At 38.1% G+C, this 19,386-nt stretch overlaps 1 protein-coding gene across 1 annotated transcript in view; it reads left to right on the top strand.

Moving 5' to 3' along the window:
* LOC122791239 (17-beta-hydroxysteroid dehydrogenase 13-like) overlaps window positions 1–19,386 on the top strand; it is a 255,974-nt gene that overhangs the window by 203,202 nt on the left and 33,386 nt on the right. The window contains exon 6 of the mRNA XM_044058902.1: window positions 3,339–3,455. Coding sequence (XP_043914837.1) covers window positions 3,339–3,455 — 117 coding nt within the window. The remainder of the gene's footprint in view (window positions 1–3,338; window positions 3,456–19,386) is intronic.

Below are 19,386 nucleotides of genomic sequence, written 5' to 3' on the forward strand. Positions count from 1 at the left end.
GTGCTCCAGTTTCCTCCCACATTCCAAAAAAACTAGGTGGATTGGACACTCTAAATTGGCCCTAAGCATGAGTGTGTGCATGTGTGTGCCTTCTGTGGAAGGTTGGGTGCTGGGCTGGCAACTCAACACCGTAAAACTCCACTGCCAGTCATAAGCAGACAGGTGATCCACTGTGGCGACCCCTAACCGGGAAAAAGCCGAAAGAAGAAAAATTGTGTCTCTTCTCCCAGCCATCTTTTTGTCAGAAAACAGAACGACAGAGGAAAACACAGGGACGCTTTCCCTGTTCACTGCCCAAATTTCCCACAGTTGGTATGAATACCACTTCAGGTCTTCCCTGAGCTAGTGGGACTAGCCTTGTCAACTATGCATAAATAAATAAGTAATCACACAAATACAGTGTGATATAGGGGATATGCAGGAGAGGAGCTATACAGTTCTGTGATGTCAGATGTGAAATGATACATACAAAACATATTTACAATATATTTGAGTAAAATCCTTTGCACATGGTCAAAAACAAATTAAGTTTGGCTGCTATAACATCATGCAGTCTTGTTCAACATGCTGGGCCTAAAGTGTCCATAATGCATTGGTTTGTACTGGTGAAGAATAAATAGTTGGATGTGAATGTAAGAACAAATTATGAAGAGGATTAGTCTGTTGGTAGATGGTTATACATGAATTCTTGAGCTAGTTATGAAGATTAGATAATAGAGCAACATTTTCTGTACTTCACATTGAATGGTTGCCAATTAAATGAGTTTAACAAAGCAAACTATGTACATTATATACATATATAAAGCACTGTACTCTTGTGTCTGTGTTAAGAATTGGAAATTATAGATAAATGCAAAACTGACAATTGATAAAGATCTGGCATTTGACTTTTCTGGATATCAAACAGCATTAGCAGTACAAATTTAGTGAATATTGTGTTACTGTATTCTGCTTTATCCATTTGTCATGCTCTTGTAGTATTGGGGATAATTTCACATTCCCATGTATGTTTTAATGACATCACTCATCTAAGTGACATCACAAGAGAAGTATTATTTTGTCAAACGGAAGGCTGTTTTTTTCTCCGCCCAACCCTGTGCAGCTTTTGGCTCATCCTCATGGTTCTTGGATCCATTATAACCCTTCACTGGGTGGGCTTCCCAACTTCTTAGGATGTTGATCTTTGTGTTAGCTCATTTGGAGTGCCAGGGATGAAGGGAAAAAGAGGAGTTGTAGGAAGTATCACTAGAAGGCATCATGTTTTCAGTGGCTGGTCGCAACCCACAGCAGTGGTTCATGCATTAATATCAAAATTATGTCATCACTCCATGTAATTTGAGGCAATGTGCTGTGAAGCTTCAATTCTCCACCAGAGGTGGCAATGGCATCTGGTTTCAGAAACCCTCCCCCTGTTATAGGAGAGCTGGCCATTGTTTACTTAGTCTTATACCACCCCAGCTGACCCAACTAGCAGTCTGAGTCTGTTCCTGAACTCAAGTCACCAGCAGTGCAGACAGATGGTCTGCCATTTTGCAGCTGAGCCAGAGATAACCACTTAAGTCCACTGGGAGCACTATGTGGTTAAATGGCCTGTTCAAAGTCACAAAATCTGCAAGAAGAAACTGAGGAATCAGATGCTGCACTTCAGTATTAAGCCATTATCTGCTCTGAAATGTAACTCACTTAGCTAAACTGCCAGTCTGTTTTATCTACTCAGAGTCTGAACAGAACATTGTCCTCTTTTAGAAAACCCAACTGTATCCACAAATGACTTTTAAAGTTGCACCTTGTAACTCAGTGGAAAAGTATTTAAAATGGTATAGTTGTCCTTGTAAGGTAAATTGTACAAAGCACTGGTAAACTACAAGCCCCATCCACTGTGGTTCTCCGTTCTTGGGATGTAGTTTATAGGACCTACAGAACAATTAATTCATAAAACATAAGTTTTGTGATTATGATCACAAGAACTCTGACATCTGGCAAGCTCAGAAACTTGAACATTAAAACAGAGTATTCAACACTATATCAAACGTGTATTACAGAATTCTTTGTTTCCCCTTCTCTACATCTTTAACTCATACTGTTTCTAGAGTCAAAGCTGCCACCAGTGGAAAAGCTGTATTGTCAGACACTGTAAATGAAAAGAAGCCACCTCAACAAGCGATGTAATACCCCACCACCATCCAAGTATACACCAATGCATGTATATAACACAGTCTGGTAACCTTTGATTTCTGCCTGACTTCATTGGTATAAACAGACCTTGATGTCCGTGCTATGAACTGTAAGTGCTGGCAGTTTGCATAGCTACTTGTTTTTTCTTTATAAAGCTCTGAGTTAAGAAAAAAATATTGCTTCCTGTCAAGTACCTTGATGATATGGTTTCTGCTCAGCTTTCCTTCTTCATAAAAGAAGGAATAGCAAGAAATATTAGTTAAAGATCCCCTTCTTTTTGGGGGCAAAATACAGTCCAAGATGGAAACTAGATGAAATAAAAACAAAGAAAGGGTATGTCACAGACTAAATAATTTCTGGGTGAGAAAATTACCATGACATTTTCCTTGTTTACCTCAAAAACATGGTGTAAACTTAAAACAAGAATTGTCACCTTATAGATAAGATAGGCAAACAGTTTATCTAACTGTTTTGACAGTAGTTCTTGTGAATAGTAATACCCTAATGTACTTTGTTGAAGCATAGTAAATGTTCCTTAATACCTTTTCTAAGTGCCTGGCATTCATTTGAGGTAACACTGTAAGCTAATAATTAAAACGGATGGAAGAATGTAGCCAGTCCAACCATTTAATTCAGTGGAAATAAATGTGCATCTAGATAAACAGATGACTAAACATGAACTGTAGCTAGACCCTGTTTTCTGTCTCATCTGAAAAATACTGCCTATACATTATATCCATGTGAAATCCATTGCTATGATTAACTTCTGTATTGTACAGTGACAAGACAAAGCAATCATAATTGTTATAAAGACTAGCAGAGTACAGCATACCATGCCAACAGTTTCTGTGACTCAAACTTTTCACATCAAACTGGATTCTGTAGAAGTATAATAATCTGCAAGTATTGAAACGTGTATACTTGGCATTTAATAACTTTTCATCTTTTTTATCCTTGGTAACAGGTATCCCTTGAGTATAATTAGGAACAGAACAAAATTAAGAAGTGTAATTAATCAATATAAATGAAATATTAGGACTATATGAAACTGCTTTATCATGTATTTATTTTTTAATAAATAAAGAATTGTCCATAAATCTAAATACTTTATTTTTCACATATTGCTGTTCTAGCATGAAGATATGTTTTTTTCTTCTTGTTAGGCTTATACCTGTTTTGGAGGTAGAATACGTGGTTGACAAGCTAATTGATGGAATACAGACAAACAAAAGAATGATTTTTCTCCCACCCTCTGTATATATCAGTGTGTTAATAAAATGGTAAGTTGATAATCATTCATATATTTTTATTTTATTCATTTTGTAAGTGGGTGAGACCAACTACGTGCAAGTAGTTCTTTTTAGGAATGGCCCGAGAACCCTTTTTGGTTAAATGTCTGCTCATGTCATACATATTCAAACGGAGACTACAGGAATCAGATTAAAAATTAACAGAACAAAGGTCACTAACAGCTCATAGCTTAGCAATCTGTGCTTTATTGAAACATAACAATTATATGGTTGATATTCATATACAAAGATGTGTGTATGTGTTTATAATGGATTAGATATATTGTAGAAGTAGATATAGCTACATGCATACATACATACATATATGTATATGTAGGTTATTGTTATGGTTCATAGGTTCATAGGTAGGTTCTAGGCTATTGGCCCAAGGGCCTACGTAAGCCTAGCCAACAAGGTTCCCTGGCGTACGCCACCCAAGAAAGTTATTTTCCTGTGCCACTGTCGAGCAGAGACACAGAAGTGATCCCCAGGATGTATTTCCTATTTCCCATCCACTCATCAAGATTTTTCTTGAAGAGTGCTAATGAAGAACTTTGCTTGACATAGATGGGTAGCCTGTTCCACAGTATGGGAAATCTCTGGGACAGGAATCTATCCCTCTGGCATGTCCTGTTTATTGTGGTGACAAGGTTTAGGTCCCTAGAGTGTGTAGCTCGGAAGGATTGGGATTTCTTTAGGTGTAGCATGTCCAACAGCTCTGGGTTTGACATAGCTTTATATGTTAGGCAGAGATCACCTTGGAGTAGGCAATATGCTACGGAATAAAGCTGGAGTTTTTTGAGACGGTCAGTGTAGGGCATTTGTTTGAGGCCAGTAATCCTCTTTGTGAGGTACTTCTGTGGCCTTTCCAGCTGCTGCAGATGTCTTGTGAGGTACATTCCAAAAGAGGCATTGTACTCTATAATGGGTCTAATGAGTGTCGAGTAGAGGGGAACAATGACCTCTTTTTTCCTAGATGAGAACCCTTTAATGATGAGGCGTGCCACATAGAAGGACTTCCTGACTACTGTGGTGATGTGACTATTAAAAGAGAGACTACTGTCCACCTGGGTCCCAAGGTCTCTTATCACACATTCGGTGTTAAGTAGATTGCTGCCTATGTGGTAGCTCATGGGTACAGAGTTTTTACCAAAGGGGATGACACAGCACTTTTTGGTATTGAGCTTGAGGCCATGGCTCTGACACCAGGCATCTGTCTCAGCGAGGCCCTTCTGTAGGATGTCCACATCATTTTGGGACTTGACTATGGCTCCTAGTTTGCAGTCATCTGCAAACTTCATTAGTCAGAGGTCTTCTGTGTTAGCCTGTACTTCAGAGAAGTAGATACCAAACAGGAGACTTCCCAGGACCGAACCCTGTGGTACTCCATTTGTCACTGGTCTGAGGTCAGACTTGGAGTCTGCAACTTTTATTATGTTGTGGGTTATGTCAGTGGAAAACTTCACTTCAAATATTTTTTTTTCTTTTTTGGTTCTTGCTATTTTTTTTCATTGACTTGCCTTAGCCTCCCCCTGATTCAGCCCAACCTATATCTGGAGTTGGTGATAAGATCACGGACATTGGCACAGCATCATACTGCTGTCAGGGAGCATGCCTGATTCTCCTGTCTCTGTTCAGCCTTGCAACCTCCATAGATGTTGCTTTTGGGAAGTGTATGTATGCTTCCAAGCCTGAGGAACCTCCTGCGTAAGGGACTCCCCTCGTATGCAGCACAGAAGGTGAGTCAACCTTGGCTACTCACGTCTAGCCTTCCCCTGCAGCACCTCCAGCATCAATAACTGAATACAGATCACCTTGGATAAAGTGATAGCATCATCCATCTGTATCATGGGGCCACTTGGTGAGATTAGGCTTTAAGTCAAGGGTGGAGTTGGTAATTTGTTAATGCAATACTGTAGGTGTAGCCTACTTCAAGTCACATTTAGCAGATTAAGTTCTTCCCAAGAGTCAATGGATACAAGTATATATTGTGTTTTTAGAGATGTAGGTAGGTATGAGTTGTGGTAAAATTTTAATTATCTTTGCTGTGTGTTTATTTGCTATGTGGATTGTGGATGTGCAGTGGCGTAGCTAGAATTTGTGCCACCTGGGGTTGTCTTTGAGTTTGCCGCCCTTCCCCCTTCACAAAAATCATAGTCATATGGCCCTCCCATACACAACCCCCCCACCCACCCCCGCAGCCATTCTAGTGTCTCATTACTTGGCTGTTTCTCCCCATTTACCATAAACATTGTAATGTGCATACTGCTTTATGCTTTACTTCTACAATGATTATTTGGATTTAATTTAAAAACTTTTATGCCAGCAACACTGATAGACATCTGCTAAACAAAGCAATACAGTCTCAGAAAGAAAATAGACTTAGCATTAAAACTTCTCTGCCCTTGAAACTAACATTCATTGAAGCAGCATTGAAACCCACATTCAAAGAAAATGCATCTGACCAGTGGCAGATAGAGTTTACCTTTGGGCTGTTTTCAAATCATAGGTCCTTTGCACACATATTTAAGACCATGCAAACATATATGTGTTCTTTGATTCACCTTCCTGATTGTATTAAATTATATTCCTTGTATAATACAGCACACTTGTTACAGAGTGTTTTAAATTTATTGTTTTGAGCATCTTTCCAGTAAGCAGTGAAACAAAATGTATGAATCAATAATGACAAAACTTCCCAATTCAGAACATTTCCATCATAAAAGTCTACTCAAATTTCTGTCTTTACAATCCACCAATATTAGTAAATATGCACAATCTCTGCAGAAGTAAAAGTCATCTAAATAATTCCACATTAAAGATATCTGTAACTAATTAAGAGGTTGCTGCTAGCAAGCAACTTTATATCTCATTGTTTCATGTACAAATAAAGTGCCTGCTGCTCTTGAAGAATAAATTGCCTACGTTACATTAAAAAAATGATAAGTTAGTAAAATTGCAATAGGAAATGGATGGCAAAATGATAACAGGTTCGTAGTTAGTAGGTGTCTCCTCCAAAGGAGGACATTCTCAGGACTGCAGCATCCACCCCCTTAAATTACAACACAGTACAGTATCAGCAATCCATCTACATACTGTGGGAGTACAACCCACAGCCTTCTGCATTCTCCTGAAGCTCTCAGCTCCTAATAAACTCCACTTGACACTCAAGTATATCTGTCAACTTTGTAGTACAAGAAATCTTGAAAAAGCCAAAATGCATTGGGGGGGGGGGGGGCGCAAAGTCACAAAACCAGGGACACATATTAAACATTGCTTGTACAATCTTAGAAAGTTGCTAGAATAAAATGTTTTGTGTCACCATGTGATTCCTAAAAGATAAGAAGACTGAAACTTAAATGTCATTATTTAGTGAATTCAGTTCTCACTGATTTGCCAGAAAACCATAAAGGGACAGATCAACCACTGTAAATCTGGAAAGTTGAGAACCACTCCTTGAATGGATAAATAAGTTAGGCTCCTGTTCCTTGTACACAAGGTGCAGGGTTTGAGCTTGAGTATATCTAACTGAGGACATTTACACACACACACACACACACACACACACACACACACACACACACACACACACACACACACACACACACACGCGCGTGCGCGCTGCAAGTAATAAACACACTAGACCTGAACAAAAGGCCGAGCTGCAGGTAATAAACACACTAGAGCTGAGCAAAAGGCCAGGCTGCAGGTAATTAACACACTACAGGTGAACAAAGGGCTAAACAGCAGGTAATAAACACTCTAAAGCTGAACAATAGTCCAAGCTGCATGTAATAAATACGGCCACTACACACATATGCCAAGGCACGGCCAGTAGAGCTGAACATCCACAAAGCTGCTGCAGTTACTAAATAAATATGGACACTAAGGCTGAGGCTGCTGCTCACAGCTGAGAATACATACGGCTACTAGAGCTCTTACACACACTAAAGCTGCTGCAGTGTGAATAATAAATAATAATATTGATTAATAAATATGAGGCTATTTACACACTAAAGCTGAGGCTGCTGAAGTGTGAATATTGCTGAAGCTGCTAACGAAATTTACATCCACTTTCTCCCGGTATGCATGGGTGGACATCAACAGTCCCTGGTGCATGGGTAACGGGTAGATGTTAACTGCTGCATAACATAAATAAATACCGGACCTGCTGCACTCAGCATAAAAGTGTCGCCCTCAAGAAATTCAACATAAATGCTGCATAAAAAAAGAAATTCAGCACAAATGCTGCATACAAGTGCTTCCTCTGGTGGGATGACCCTCACGCCCCTCCCCAGCTACGCCACTGTGGATGTGTCTTCATTTGAAGGTCAGTTTGTATTTCTTCTCATTAGAAATTTGCTAATGTATTTATTTAACTCATTCAGGCCTAGAGCACTAACTGGGTTCTCTTCTCCTTTGTGCTTGTAGCACTAGCTGTGTGGGCTGCCTTATCTCATTCGAGCACCGATGCTTGAAAGGCACACCACATGGAATTGTTTTGCTGTAGTGATTTCCACATTACATGTTTGTCTGCCATCTATACGGTTTGCTGTAGAAATGCTTTATTTACAAAAATGAGCTGTACTACATGTTTTCATGTTTAGTTTGAGACTTTAATCCATACACCAGTTGGTAACTTAGTCTAACCCACTTTGGAGCAAATGGAGTCCAAATGGAGAGATGATAAAATCTACAAGAAAAAGAGAGTTGTATTGCTGGAAATGAGTTCATCTTCAAGACATGGTGAGTACATTCATGTGGTGGACCCTGTTTTCACAAAATCTCACCAAGACAAAACTGATATATATATATATATATATATATATATATATATATATATATATATATATATAGATATATGGAGAACGCGGCAGCTGGAGGACAAAGCACCTCTAAATAATCGCAGTCCAAAATGTATAAAACAAAACCCAGAGGTAGCACCACGGATGAGGCACTAAAAACTTTTAATGAAGACAATAAAATCAGCAGATGTAAGCTCTTTCACGTTCTTTCAACGAATGCTTCTTCAGACATTGTCTGAAGAAGCGGTTGTTGAAAGAACACTAATATATAGACTGCATCTTATATAGCATGTATCATGGAAAGAGGTAGGTAGGTTAAAATAAAAAAGACAGCTGGGTGCACAAGTCACAGGATAAAAAAAGTGCTCAATCCTGGTGTGTGCACAGGTGGTGGTGTAGAATCCTCATGACATGGAAACATTCCTACAATAGGGTTAGACCAGGCTCGGGGAGTAATCCACAAAAAACACAAATATTGACAGGCCAAAAAAGTCATAAAGATGATAGAGTGGACTATTGAGGATAAGAAGAAATTATGTATTGTTACTATTATGCGAGAAGCCCAGATTTTCCAAATACAAGATATTCAGAAAGATTAAGAGAGAAATTAGAAGAAAGAAAAATACATGAACAAGAAAAATTGGCAAAAGCTTCAAATGCAAATTTGTGTTCATTAATACAACATCTGCATGTGTGGAGACATGTGTGAATGGGCGTGCCTTAGTTGAAGGTTGTGCATCAGAGCCGGCAACTCGACACGTAAAAATCTACTGCCAATCATTAGCGGACCGGAGTTCCGCTGTGGCGACCCCTAACCGAGAAAAGCCGAAAGACACAACAAATACAACAGCTGCATGAAAAACATCACATAGACAAAGAAACTTTGGGCCTCCTGGATAAAGAAGTGACAGATGAAGTAAAAAAATATTAAGAACAAAATCCAGAGTTTTTTGAAAGGTATAAAAATGAAACATGGATATGGGAAAGAAAAAGATATCTGATTTACTGCAATATTTATGTAAAAGAGAAAGCCAAACTAATCAACACAAAAACACCACTCCAAAGATATTTGAAGAGATATACAAACAAAGGCACTCAGATATGGAAAATTTTACAATAAAAAAAAAGAACACAAAGGGGGAATGCAGAACAGAGGCTTAGTAAGGTAGAAGTTAAAGAAACATAAACTGAAGTTGTAGAATTCATGTAGAAAGTCCAACACAGGTATTGTCACACCATGATTGAACAATGAATCCCCAAATTAAGCAGAAACAGTTGGAATGGGAAATATCTGATGACTTGTCACATGATGATGCTCTAGAACCCTCAGTAGGAAACCAATACAAAAGTTCAGTTGGAGATACACAAGGGAAGGAGCAGGAAACAGTGGCAACTCTGCCTTACGCATTGTTGTGAAAGATGGACCAATGAGTTCCCATATGAAGGAGCAGCAGATGACCCAGGATGCAGCTGAAGATACATCACAGCAAGATGTTCTGGACCTTTCTTTAGAATGCCCACTGGAAATGGAGAGAAAAGAATCTGCTCCCAGTTTAGAAGAAAATGATCTAAGGGAAGACTTGGTTGGTTTAATAGTGATGGATAGACATATTAAGATTGATGAAAGAAATAGATTACAGAAAATAAATAAGACCCACAATGTTAAAAATCTGATAAAACAGATGAACACAGCAATCAAAACTGTTAACAGAAATTCATGTGATTATAAATAAATAAACAGGATGTATTACTGTGCAGCTAAATTAACATGAGAAATAAGGGAAAGGAAGGGAAGAAATAAAATGCCATCGTGGAAGCGTTGGATAGCGTTAACTATAAATCAGTTAAGACAAGATGTGTCACTGTTAGAAGAATACAGAAGAAGGAACAGATCAACAACATTGTTTTGAAAAAATAGATATGGTAAAATGAATGAATAGTATCAGGACAGACCAGGATCTGCCATACACTATTGCAAATAATAAACTAAAGATATCAGCCAAGGCAAAAAAACTAGAATATATGCAAATAAATATAAAAGAAAGTACAAAATAAGCAATTCATTAATGACCCAAAACAGTTTTATAGAGAACTGGGAAACAAAGCAAAAGGAAGAGAAACATAACCAAAAAAGGAGAAAGAGACACATTTTGGAGAAATATCTATGAAGACCCTGTGGAATATAACAAAGATGCTGGGTGGACAGAAAAATTAAAAGAAACAGTAAGGAGTTTAAATGTACAGGATATGAAATGGGATGAAGGAATAGCCATGGAAACTGAAACAAAATTAAGAATAGCTCCTAAATTGAAAACCCCATGCCCAGATGCAGTACGTAACTTCTAGCTAAAAGTATTAGCATTTTTACACAAAGATTTAGCCCTGAGTAAGAATTACTTATGTGTGCCCCCTGAACGGACACCAACCCAGTTAAAAACAGGAAAACAATACTCCTTATTAACAATGTATAAACTATATACTGGAGTTGATGCAGACAGAGTTTACAGTCATTTAGAATAAAACTCAATCATGGAATAGAACAAAAGGGTAACAAAAGAAAGGCATATGGAAAAAGGATCATTTGTTAATAAATAAAGCCATAATAGAGAATTGTAAAAAGGGGAGGAATCTAAGTATGGTCAGAGACAGATTATACAAAAAAAAAAAAACCATTTAGCAGCATCTCACATTTATAGACAAAGGAGCTTAAAGATGTGTAAGATACATCCTATATTGATCAGTTACATTACAGTCACCATGGAACAGTGGCAAACCATTTTGCAATTAAGCCATGACAAAGGGCAAATTATTATCCCAGGATAAAAATTCAAAGGGAATATTCCAGGGTGATTATTTGTCACCGCTGTTGTTTTGTATTTCCCTTAACCCATTAGCTGTGTACTTAACAGATCAGGTCTTAGTTACAGTTTGACTTTAAGAAAACAAACTTGCTTAAAGACTTCTCATTTACATTTTGTAGATGACTTAAAACTGTATATTTATTCATTTATTTGTCTTAGTTTACTGGGGAATACCCATTTTCAGTACAGGCCTAGAATGATGCATTATACTTAGTTCCAGTTAAACATAGAGTAGTTGCAATTCTATTTACATTTATACTCATAGTACAGAGGTGGACTAAAGAAAAAGTCCATATGCAACTTAATGGATTGTAAAGGCAGCAGTTATGTATAAAAATTGTTTTGTCATTTAAGTGAGAGGTTGAGAGTATTCTGTTTAAGGACAGTAAGTATTTGGAGAGTATCGTACAGAGAACACAAAGTCTTAACATTGTGATGAGCATGTGTGGGACCAGGACTGCTTAAGATGTTGTTTAAGCAGTAGTTTAAAACTATTGAGTTTGTCGAAGAGTTTTATTTGTGTAGGGATACTGTTCCAGAGTTTAGCATCATATTGGGAATAGACTGTCTCCTGCAACATTATTTGATGTATTTGTGAGTAGTAAGAATTTGTTATTAGAATGAAGGTCTGTTGCTGGACAGTAGGTCAGTAATATGTTTTTCAGTGCAGGACATTTTGCTGGATGATGGATGAGTTTGTGTGTTGTAGTTAGTTGTGAATATGTTAGGTAGTTGTGCAGTTCAAGCCAGTTTAATTGCTTTAAGCCATGACAATAGTGGGTCCTATGAGTGAACCTGGTGACAAATTTAGCTAGCAGAAGACAAGTTTCTTTCTTTGAGTGTTGTTTAAGTTTGTTAGGATAGGAGCGGAGTAAAAGAGAGTTGTCAGTAAGAAGGTGATGGCTAGTTTGTCTTGCAGTATCTGTAAGGAATCCATTGTTTGTATAAAGGGAACCTAATTTCTGGTGTGTAGATTTAATGGTGTGCATGCTGTAGGTGGATTGGACACTCTAAATTGGCCCTAGGCATGAGTGTGTGCATGTGTGTGCCTTCTGTGGAAGGTTGGGCGCCGGGCTGGCAACTCGACACCATAAAATTCCACTGCCAATTATGAGCAGACGGGTGATCCGCTGTGGTGACCCCTAACCAGGAAAAGCCGAAAGAAGAAGAAGATTTAATGGTGTGCAGTATATGCTGGTCATATTTGAGATTGTTATTGATAATGTCTAGAAGTTATGAGTTACAGTTTCAATGACAGTATTATTTGCTGACTTTATGGTGAAAGATTGCTTTTGATTTTGTCAACTTTTTGAGGTAAAAAGCACAAACTTAGTTTTCTTGAGTTTGAGTAGGAGGTTTGATTCTTTGAGCCAGGTTCCTACAGAATAGAAGGATTTTTGGGTAAAGACTTGAAGCTTGTTTGTTGTTGAGGCTGCACATATTAATGTTGCGTCGTCTACATATTGAACTAAACTAGCATGGTGAGTGGAGTTGTAGAGGTTATTAATAAATATATTAAACAGGAGAGGATCCAGGATACAGCCCTGAGGGACACCTGTAGTATCTGGCTGAAAGGATGACTAGGTTTGTTGCCATTTAATGTCTTGTTGCTTTCCAGGTAGATACCTAAGTAACCATGACAAGGAGTACTGTGAAAGTCCTATCGAGGAGATTTGAATGAGCAGTTGCTGGTGTGAGACGGTATCACACGCCTTTGTCAAGTCTAAGAACATGGTGGACACAAGCAGACCATCGTTTCTATGTTGGTTTATTATTTATGTAAAATGTAGTAGAGCAGTAGTGGTGCTGTGCTGGGGCCTAAAGCCATGTTGTGTTTCTGAGAGCAGGTTGTTTGAGGTTAGGTATTACATCAGCTGCATAAGGATGAATCTCTCTATTATTTTGGAGTGGGGACAAAATCACTGTTGGATAGTAGTTATTAAACTCTGTAGATGTGCTGCTTTTGTGCAGTGGTATGATGTAGGATTTTTTTCCTCAGTGATGGGATGTATCTTTCTGCTATGGACGTATTAATTAGTATGGACACATGGAAGGCTATGACATCTGTGGCCATTTTTAGGTAGTATGATGGTAGTTGGTCTGCAGCAATGGAAGTAGTTTTTAGTTTAAGGAGCAGCTTCATTATGAGTGAAGTGGATAATGGACTAAAGGTTAAAGAGCTGTGGGTGGTTTTGGATAGATAAGGGTAGAGAGAGAGGTGGCAGATGTATTGGTATGTAAGAGAGATAATATTGATTGTATAAAGTAAGAATTAAACTGTGTGTGGACAGAGTCTGTCATATTGTCTGTTTTTGGAGAGGGAGTAGTAGTCTTGCAAGGGTGGAGTAGTTTATTTACTGATGACCAAAAATGTTTGGGTTTTGATGTTTGTCTTGTAGGTTGGTATAGTATGTTTGCTTGTCCTGTTTGATGTGGAGATTTGCAAGATTTCTAAGATGTCAAAATTGCTGGAAGGCATTTTGAGTTCTATTTTTTACATTTTTTCTGGCTTTATCACTTTTTATCATGAGTTTTTTTTTGTTTCTTTTGTCAGCCATGGTGCAGGGTTGGACCTTACGCTTATTATGTACTGGTGCTAGATTATTTAAGGTCTATAAGAATATGTTATTAAAATGTTCTACAGCAGTATCTGATGGCATTGTTCTCAGTACATTCCAGTTATATTTAGTGTTTCAATGAAAATGTCTTTGCTGAAATATTTCATATTTGATTATAGAAAATATGTTTATCTAGGGTATGGTGAGTTATGTAGTCACTTGTGCTATCTGAGAGGCAGCCTATTTTTGTCAGTTTGTCTTGTTTGTTTGTAAGGATCCAGTATAATGTTAAGTGTCTTCCTGAAGTTTTATTGATTCTAGTGGGTGCGGTTATTAATTGTTTGAAGTTGTACAAGTTTATAGATTCACTGGAGGTAGTGGAATTTGAGTTGCCAGTCTATATTTAAGTCTACAAGTATTATAGTTTCATGGTTAATTTGTTGGGATATCCAATACAGGATGTTTTCAGTAGTATCAATGCTATTCCCTGGTGAAATATGAATTGCTGTTCAACATATAGCATCCTATTGCTGATTTTTAGGAGTATTATTAGAAGCTCAGCATTGTTCATATGTTCATAGGTAGGTACTAGGCTATTAGCCAAAGGGCCTAAGTAAGCCTAGCCAACAAGTTTCCCTGGTTTACGCCACCCAAGAAAGTTATTTTCCTGTGCCCCTGTTGAGCAGAGCCACAGAAGTGATCCCCGGGGTGTATTTCCTATTTCCCATCCACTCATCAAGTTTTTCTTGAAGAGTGCTAATGAGAAACTTTGCTTGACATAGATGGGTAGCTTGTTCCAGAGTATGGGAAGTCTCTGGGACAGGAATCTATACCTCCACCATGTCCTGTTTATTGTGGTGACAAGGTTTAGGTCCCTAGAGCATATAGCTCGGAAGGATTGGGATTTCTTTAGGTGCAGCATGTTCAACAGCTCTGGGTTTGACATAGCTTTGTATGTTAGGCAGAGATCACCCCGGAGTAGGCGATATGCTATGGAGTAAAGCTGGAGTTTTTTAGACAGTCAGAGTAGGGCATCTGTTTGAGGCCAGTGATCCTCTTTGTGAGGCACTTCTGTGGCCTTTCCAGCTGCTGCAAATGTCTTGTAAGGTACATTCCAAAAGGGAAGTTGTACTCTATAATGGGTCTAATGAGTGTCGAGTAGAGGGGAACAATGACCTCTTTTTTCCTGGATGAGAACCCTTTTGTGATGAGGTGTGCCACGTAGAGGGATTTCCTGACTACTGTGGCGATGTAATTATCAAAGGAGAGACTACTGTCCACCTGGGTCCCAAGGTCTCTTATCACACATTCGGCGTTAAGTATGTAGTTTATGGGTACAGAATTTTTACCAAAGGGGTTGACAATGCACTTTTTGGCATTGAGCTTGAGGCCATGGCTCTGATACCAGGCATCTGTCTCAGTGAGGCCCTTCTGTAGGATGTCCACATCTTTTGGGGACTTGACTATGGCTCCTAGTTTGCAGTCATCTGTGAACTTCATGAGGGTAAGGTGAAACAGGAGAGGTACCAGGACTGAGCCCTGTGGTAATGCACTTGTCACTGGTTTGAAGTCAGATTTGGAGTCTACAACTTTTACAGTGTGGGTTCTGTCAGTGAGCCAGTTGGTAACCCATCTTGTGACGTAAGGATTTATATCTAGTTTAGTGAGTTCATCTATAATTCCAGAATGGGGGATGGTGTTGAAAGCCTTGGTGAGGTCAAGACAGGCTGTGTGAACCACCTTACCCTCATCTACAGCTTTGGTGGGTATTTCCCTTTTTTTTTAATTTCACAAAGTCTTTTGTGTTTCTAATACCATGACGGGAATGGACCCCATTCCTAAGTCAAGGTTTTTCCTGTGGGAGTAAGATGATGGTTAGGGATTTTTTTATAGATGATTGCTACTCCACCTGCACACTTGTTCTTCTGTTATGCCTGAGTATATTACATCCTGGGAGGTGATCTTAATATCCTTTGTTTCTTAACTAGGTTTTGGTAGCTATGAGTACCCCAGGAGTGTATGTGGCAAGGTAGGTATGCATGTCATGGATGTTATTGCACTTACCTCTTAGGTTCATATTTATTAAGGTGAGCTTGGGTTCAGTGTTTTGTTGAGAGGTATTAGGTGAGTGGTTTATTTTAGGATAAGATGTGATGTTTTTATGAACAGTGGGACCTTAGTTGGGATGAATATTTCAGGTATTTTTTAACTGATATTTTGCAGCGGGAAGAGTGTGGACAATTATATTTTGGTCTTGGTTTGGCATTTGATCATAAATTTGGATATTTAGTTTTTATGATATTTACACAGAAAAATCAGATGTGGTTTGTTTGTAGAGATAGTGATGGTGATGAAGGCTAGTAGAGGTAGAAGGAATAGTAGAATGATCTGAGTTAGGTGCATGATTTTTAACTTGGGTTTTATCTTTGTTGTAAAATAGGATTAGAAAATATTAGGATGGTACTGGGTTGATTGTAGATGTACTTTGATAGTTATGGGGCAAAGAGTAGGACAGTTTGAGAGAGAGTCTTGGACGGTAAACCTCAGTGGGTGTTACTATTGGAAGTAATTGTAATGATTTTATGGGGAGAGAACCAATGGTATTGGTTTGTGAGATATGTGGGTGGTGCTATGGAAATATATAAGTAGAGTATGGGGGAGTGGGTGGGAATTGGGGATAGGGTAGGGTAGTAGATTGAGCCCAATCATTAACAAGGGGAATGAAGCATATTGAAATCTTGCCAGAGACACAGAGAAAAACAATTAGTGACTGAACTTAAACTGCCACAGATCTGCTGAGAGACATAAGTAAAAGGAACAATGTAGATTAAGAGACCACTGTGCCAGTAGATGAAACTCTTGATTTTGTAGCTCTAGGACACAGTTTTAGTAGGAGAGTTAGTCCACTATCAGCTTAACCTGAATAATGGTGATCTATAATAGGAAAAATGCTCTTGTCTGTTTGTCTGTTTGAACAACTGTGTAATGGCAATGAGGTTTCTATGGACTTGGAATTGCAAAGTCCAAAGGCTACTCCCCCAAAGAGCAAAACAATAAGGAAAAGTAAGGCAAATGCAGGACTGCAGCTCTGGAAAAATACTGGCTTAGAACTGAAAGTGGTTACATAAGCATCTGGGGCAAAGGAGAAATAAACTTAAGGAATGGGCCGCTAAAAAAATCAATGCAGCACAGTTGAAGGAGAAAGTACCAATGGAACTACTATGATCTAAGAAAATATAGCTATTATAGTGAATACATTTATTTGTTTTAGGTTGCCATACATATCTATTTGCTTGCAGAGACACTTCTATAGAAAATAAAAACAAACGTTTCTATCTTAAAGAGGCAGTTGAGTGCATTCAATCAGTAGTGACTGTGCATAAATACTGGCTCAGAGCTGAAAGTGGTTTAATAACTGTCTTGGGCAAGGAAAAATAAGAAAGGAAGGGAAATCAAGAAATTCCTTAAAGATATGCAGTTCCACTGAAGAAAGATGGAGATATAAATTATGGGAATAGCAAGTCTAAAAGAAGTGAAGAAAATATAAGAGACATAAATACTTTGAGTAAGAGCAGTAAGAGTAAATGGCAGTGTCTGTTAGAAAGTAGAGAGTAAAAGCTGGCCACCAGGATGTCTGTGGAGGAGGGTTTACAGACTGTAAGGCTATCCCTTAAAAACTAGGACACTGATGTACTTGTCTTCAGACTAGTCACTGTGCAGGCTAAGATACATGCTGAAAAAACTGTCTGCTAACAGTTAAAGCACAAGGCAGGGGTGACAAATAGTTTGTAATGGTGGGTGGATTGTGTGGACTTAGACTACCTTTTGGATGAGTCTGCTGTGTATTTGCTTTAGGAATGTTTCCAGTGAAACACATAACTTTCTAGCACCCTGCTAGAGAGAGATAAAGAGACAGAGAAAAGAGAGAGAGGGAAGAAAAGAATTTATCAATTGAGGAGCTGAAAACACACCTGTAAGTAGTTAAAACTTTCTCAGGTGATATAAAAATGACATTTGGTCTTGCTAAGTGTGCAAAAGCAACATTTAAACCAGGAAAGTTGCAGTATGAAGAAAATATCACTCTGGGACAAGAATGTGATATAAAGGAAATTCAGCAGAAAGGAGTGTATAAATATTTGGGAAATGATGAACAATCAGGAATAAAACAAAGACAAATGTGCACACAATATAACGAAAACAGTCAAAGGATAACGTGCCTCTTTGATACAGCAAATGAGAACTTCATAAAAACTCAAGAGGCAACACCATAAAAAGCGAAGGAGGCTATTTATTTCACCACACAGAACATAAAAATATAAAAACAATGTGAGCGCTTTCGTGTTCATATGAACACTTCTTCAGACTTATCTATTCCTACTAAAACATTCATTTAAATATGACTAGATGGCTTGAATGAATAAATCACTAGCCAATCAAATGTCTGAACTGATCAAATGGTTAACTAATTACACACATGATGTAATATAGCAATAACCCACGCCTGAGTGTGGGTAATGTGGGATTTACCCACGGTTGGCGTGGGGACCAAACAAAGACAACCATGGGTAAATCCCATATTACCCACACCCAGGCGTGGGTTATTGCTATTATACTATGACATTATTTAAGAAAAGAAATAATTACTTTTCTTAAATAATGGCATTGTATAATGCCTCTTTGCTGCCCTTCCGTAGCTGTCTGGTATCAGCGGCAGTTCTGATGTACTGCGCATGCCTACGCAGTACATCAGAGCTGTGGCCAAAAGCAACGGAGAAAGCAAGATCTCCGTTGCTTTTTACTGTTTCGTAATGTTAAATGGGTTTAACATAGCAAGACAGCTTTAAAATAAGCAACGGAGATGTCTGTTGCTTATTTTAAAGCTGTCTCGCTATGTTAAACCCATTTAACATAGCGAGACAGGTTTAAAAAAAGCAACGGAGAAAGCAAGATCTCCATTGCTTTTTACACACTGTGTCGCTATGTTAAAGGAGTTTAACATAGTAAGACAGCTTTAAAAAAAAGCAACGGAGATCTCTGTTGCTTTTTTTAAACCTCTGTCGCTATGTTAAACTCTTTTAACATAGCGAGACAGTGTTTTAAAAGAGACTTATAGTAATGGAAAAAGTCCAGGCGACCGGACCTTTTTCCATTGGTATAAGTCGATTTACAACATGCATGCTGGCCAATCAGTGTACACGTTTTGGAATATTAATGGGGGGTCATGGTATAATATTCATTTATTTTCCACATTCATCTTAAAAAACTCATAAAATAATATAAATACTCCATAAAGACTGTATAAACACTTCCATATAACAATAAAACTTGTTACTATTATAAAATAGTATAAAAAATTATTATAAACCTCTCCAGTAATATATGTTTATTTTATTAATAAAAACATGGAATGTTATACTAAGATGAAGACACCAATGTTGGCAGAAAAGAGTTTAGTATAAGGTTTTTACCAGATACATTTCCATTACAAATATATATATATATATATATATATATATATATATATATATATACATATATATATATATATATATATATATACTGCCATCTGTCTGCCTGGGATGACATGCTTGACAAGCCATGCTGCTTCGCAAGGGACGGCTTGTACCTGTCACCCCTGGGATTCCGGATATTGGCTAAGGCTCTTGCCACCCCCATAGTGCCTTTTTTAGGCAAGGCT

The sequence above is a fragment of the Protopterus annectens genome, chromosome 17.part0, assembly GCF_019279795.1.
Source record: "Protopterus annectens isolate FY-2018-M chromosome 17.part0, PAN1.0, whole genome shotgun sequence".
Classification (NCBI taxonomy): domain Eukaryota; kingdom Metazoa; phylum Chordata; order Ceratodontiformes; family Protopteridae; genus Protopterus; species Protopterus annectens.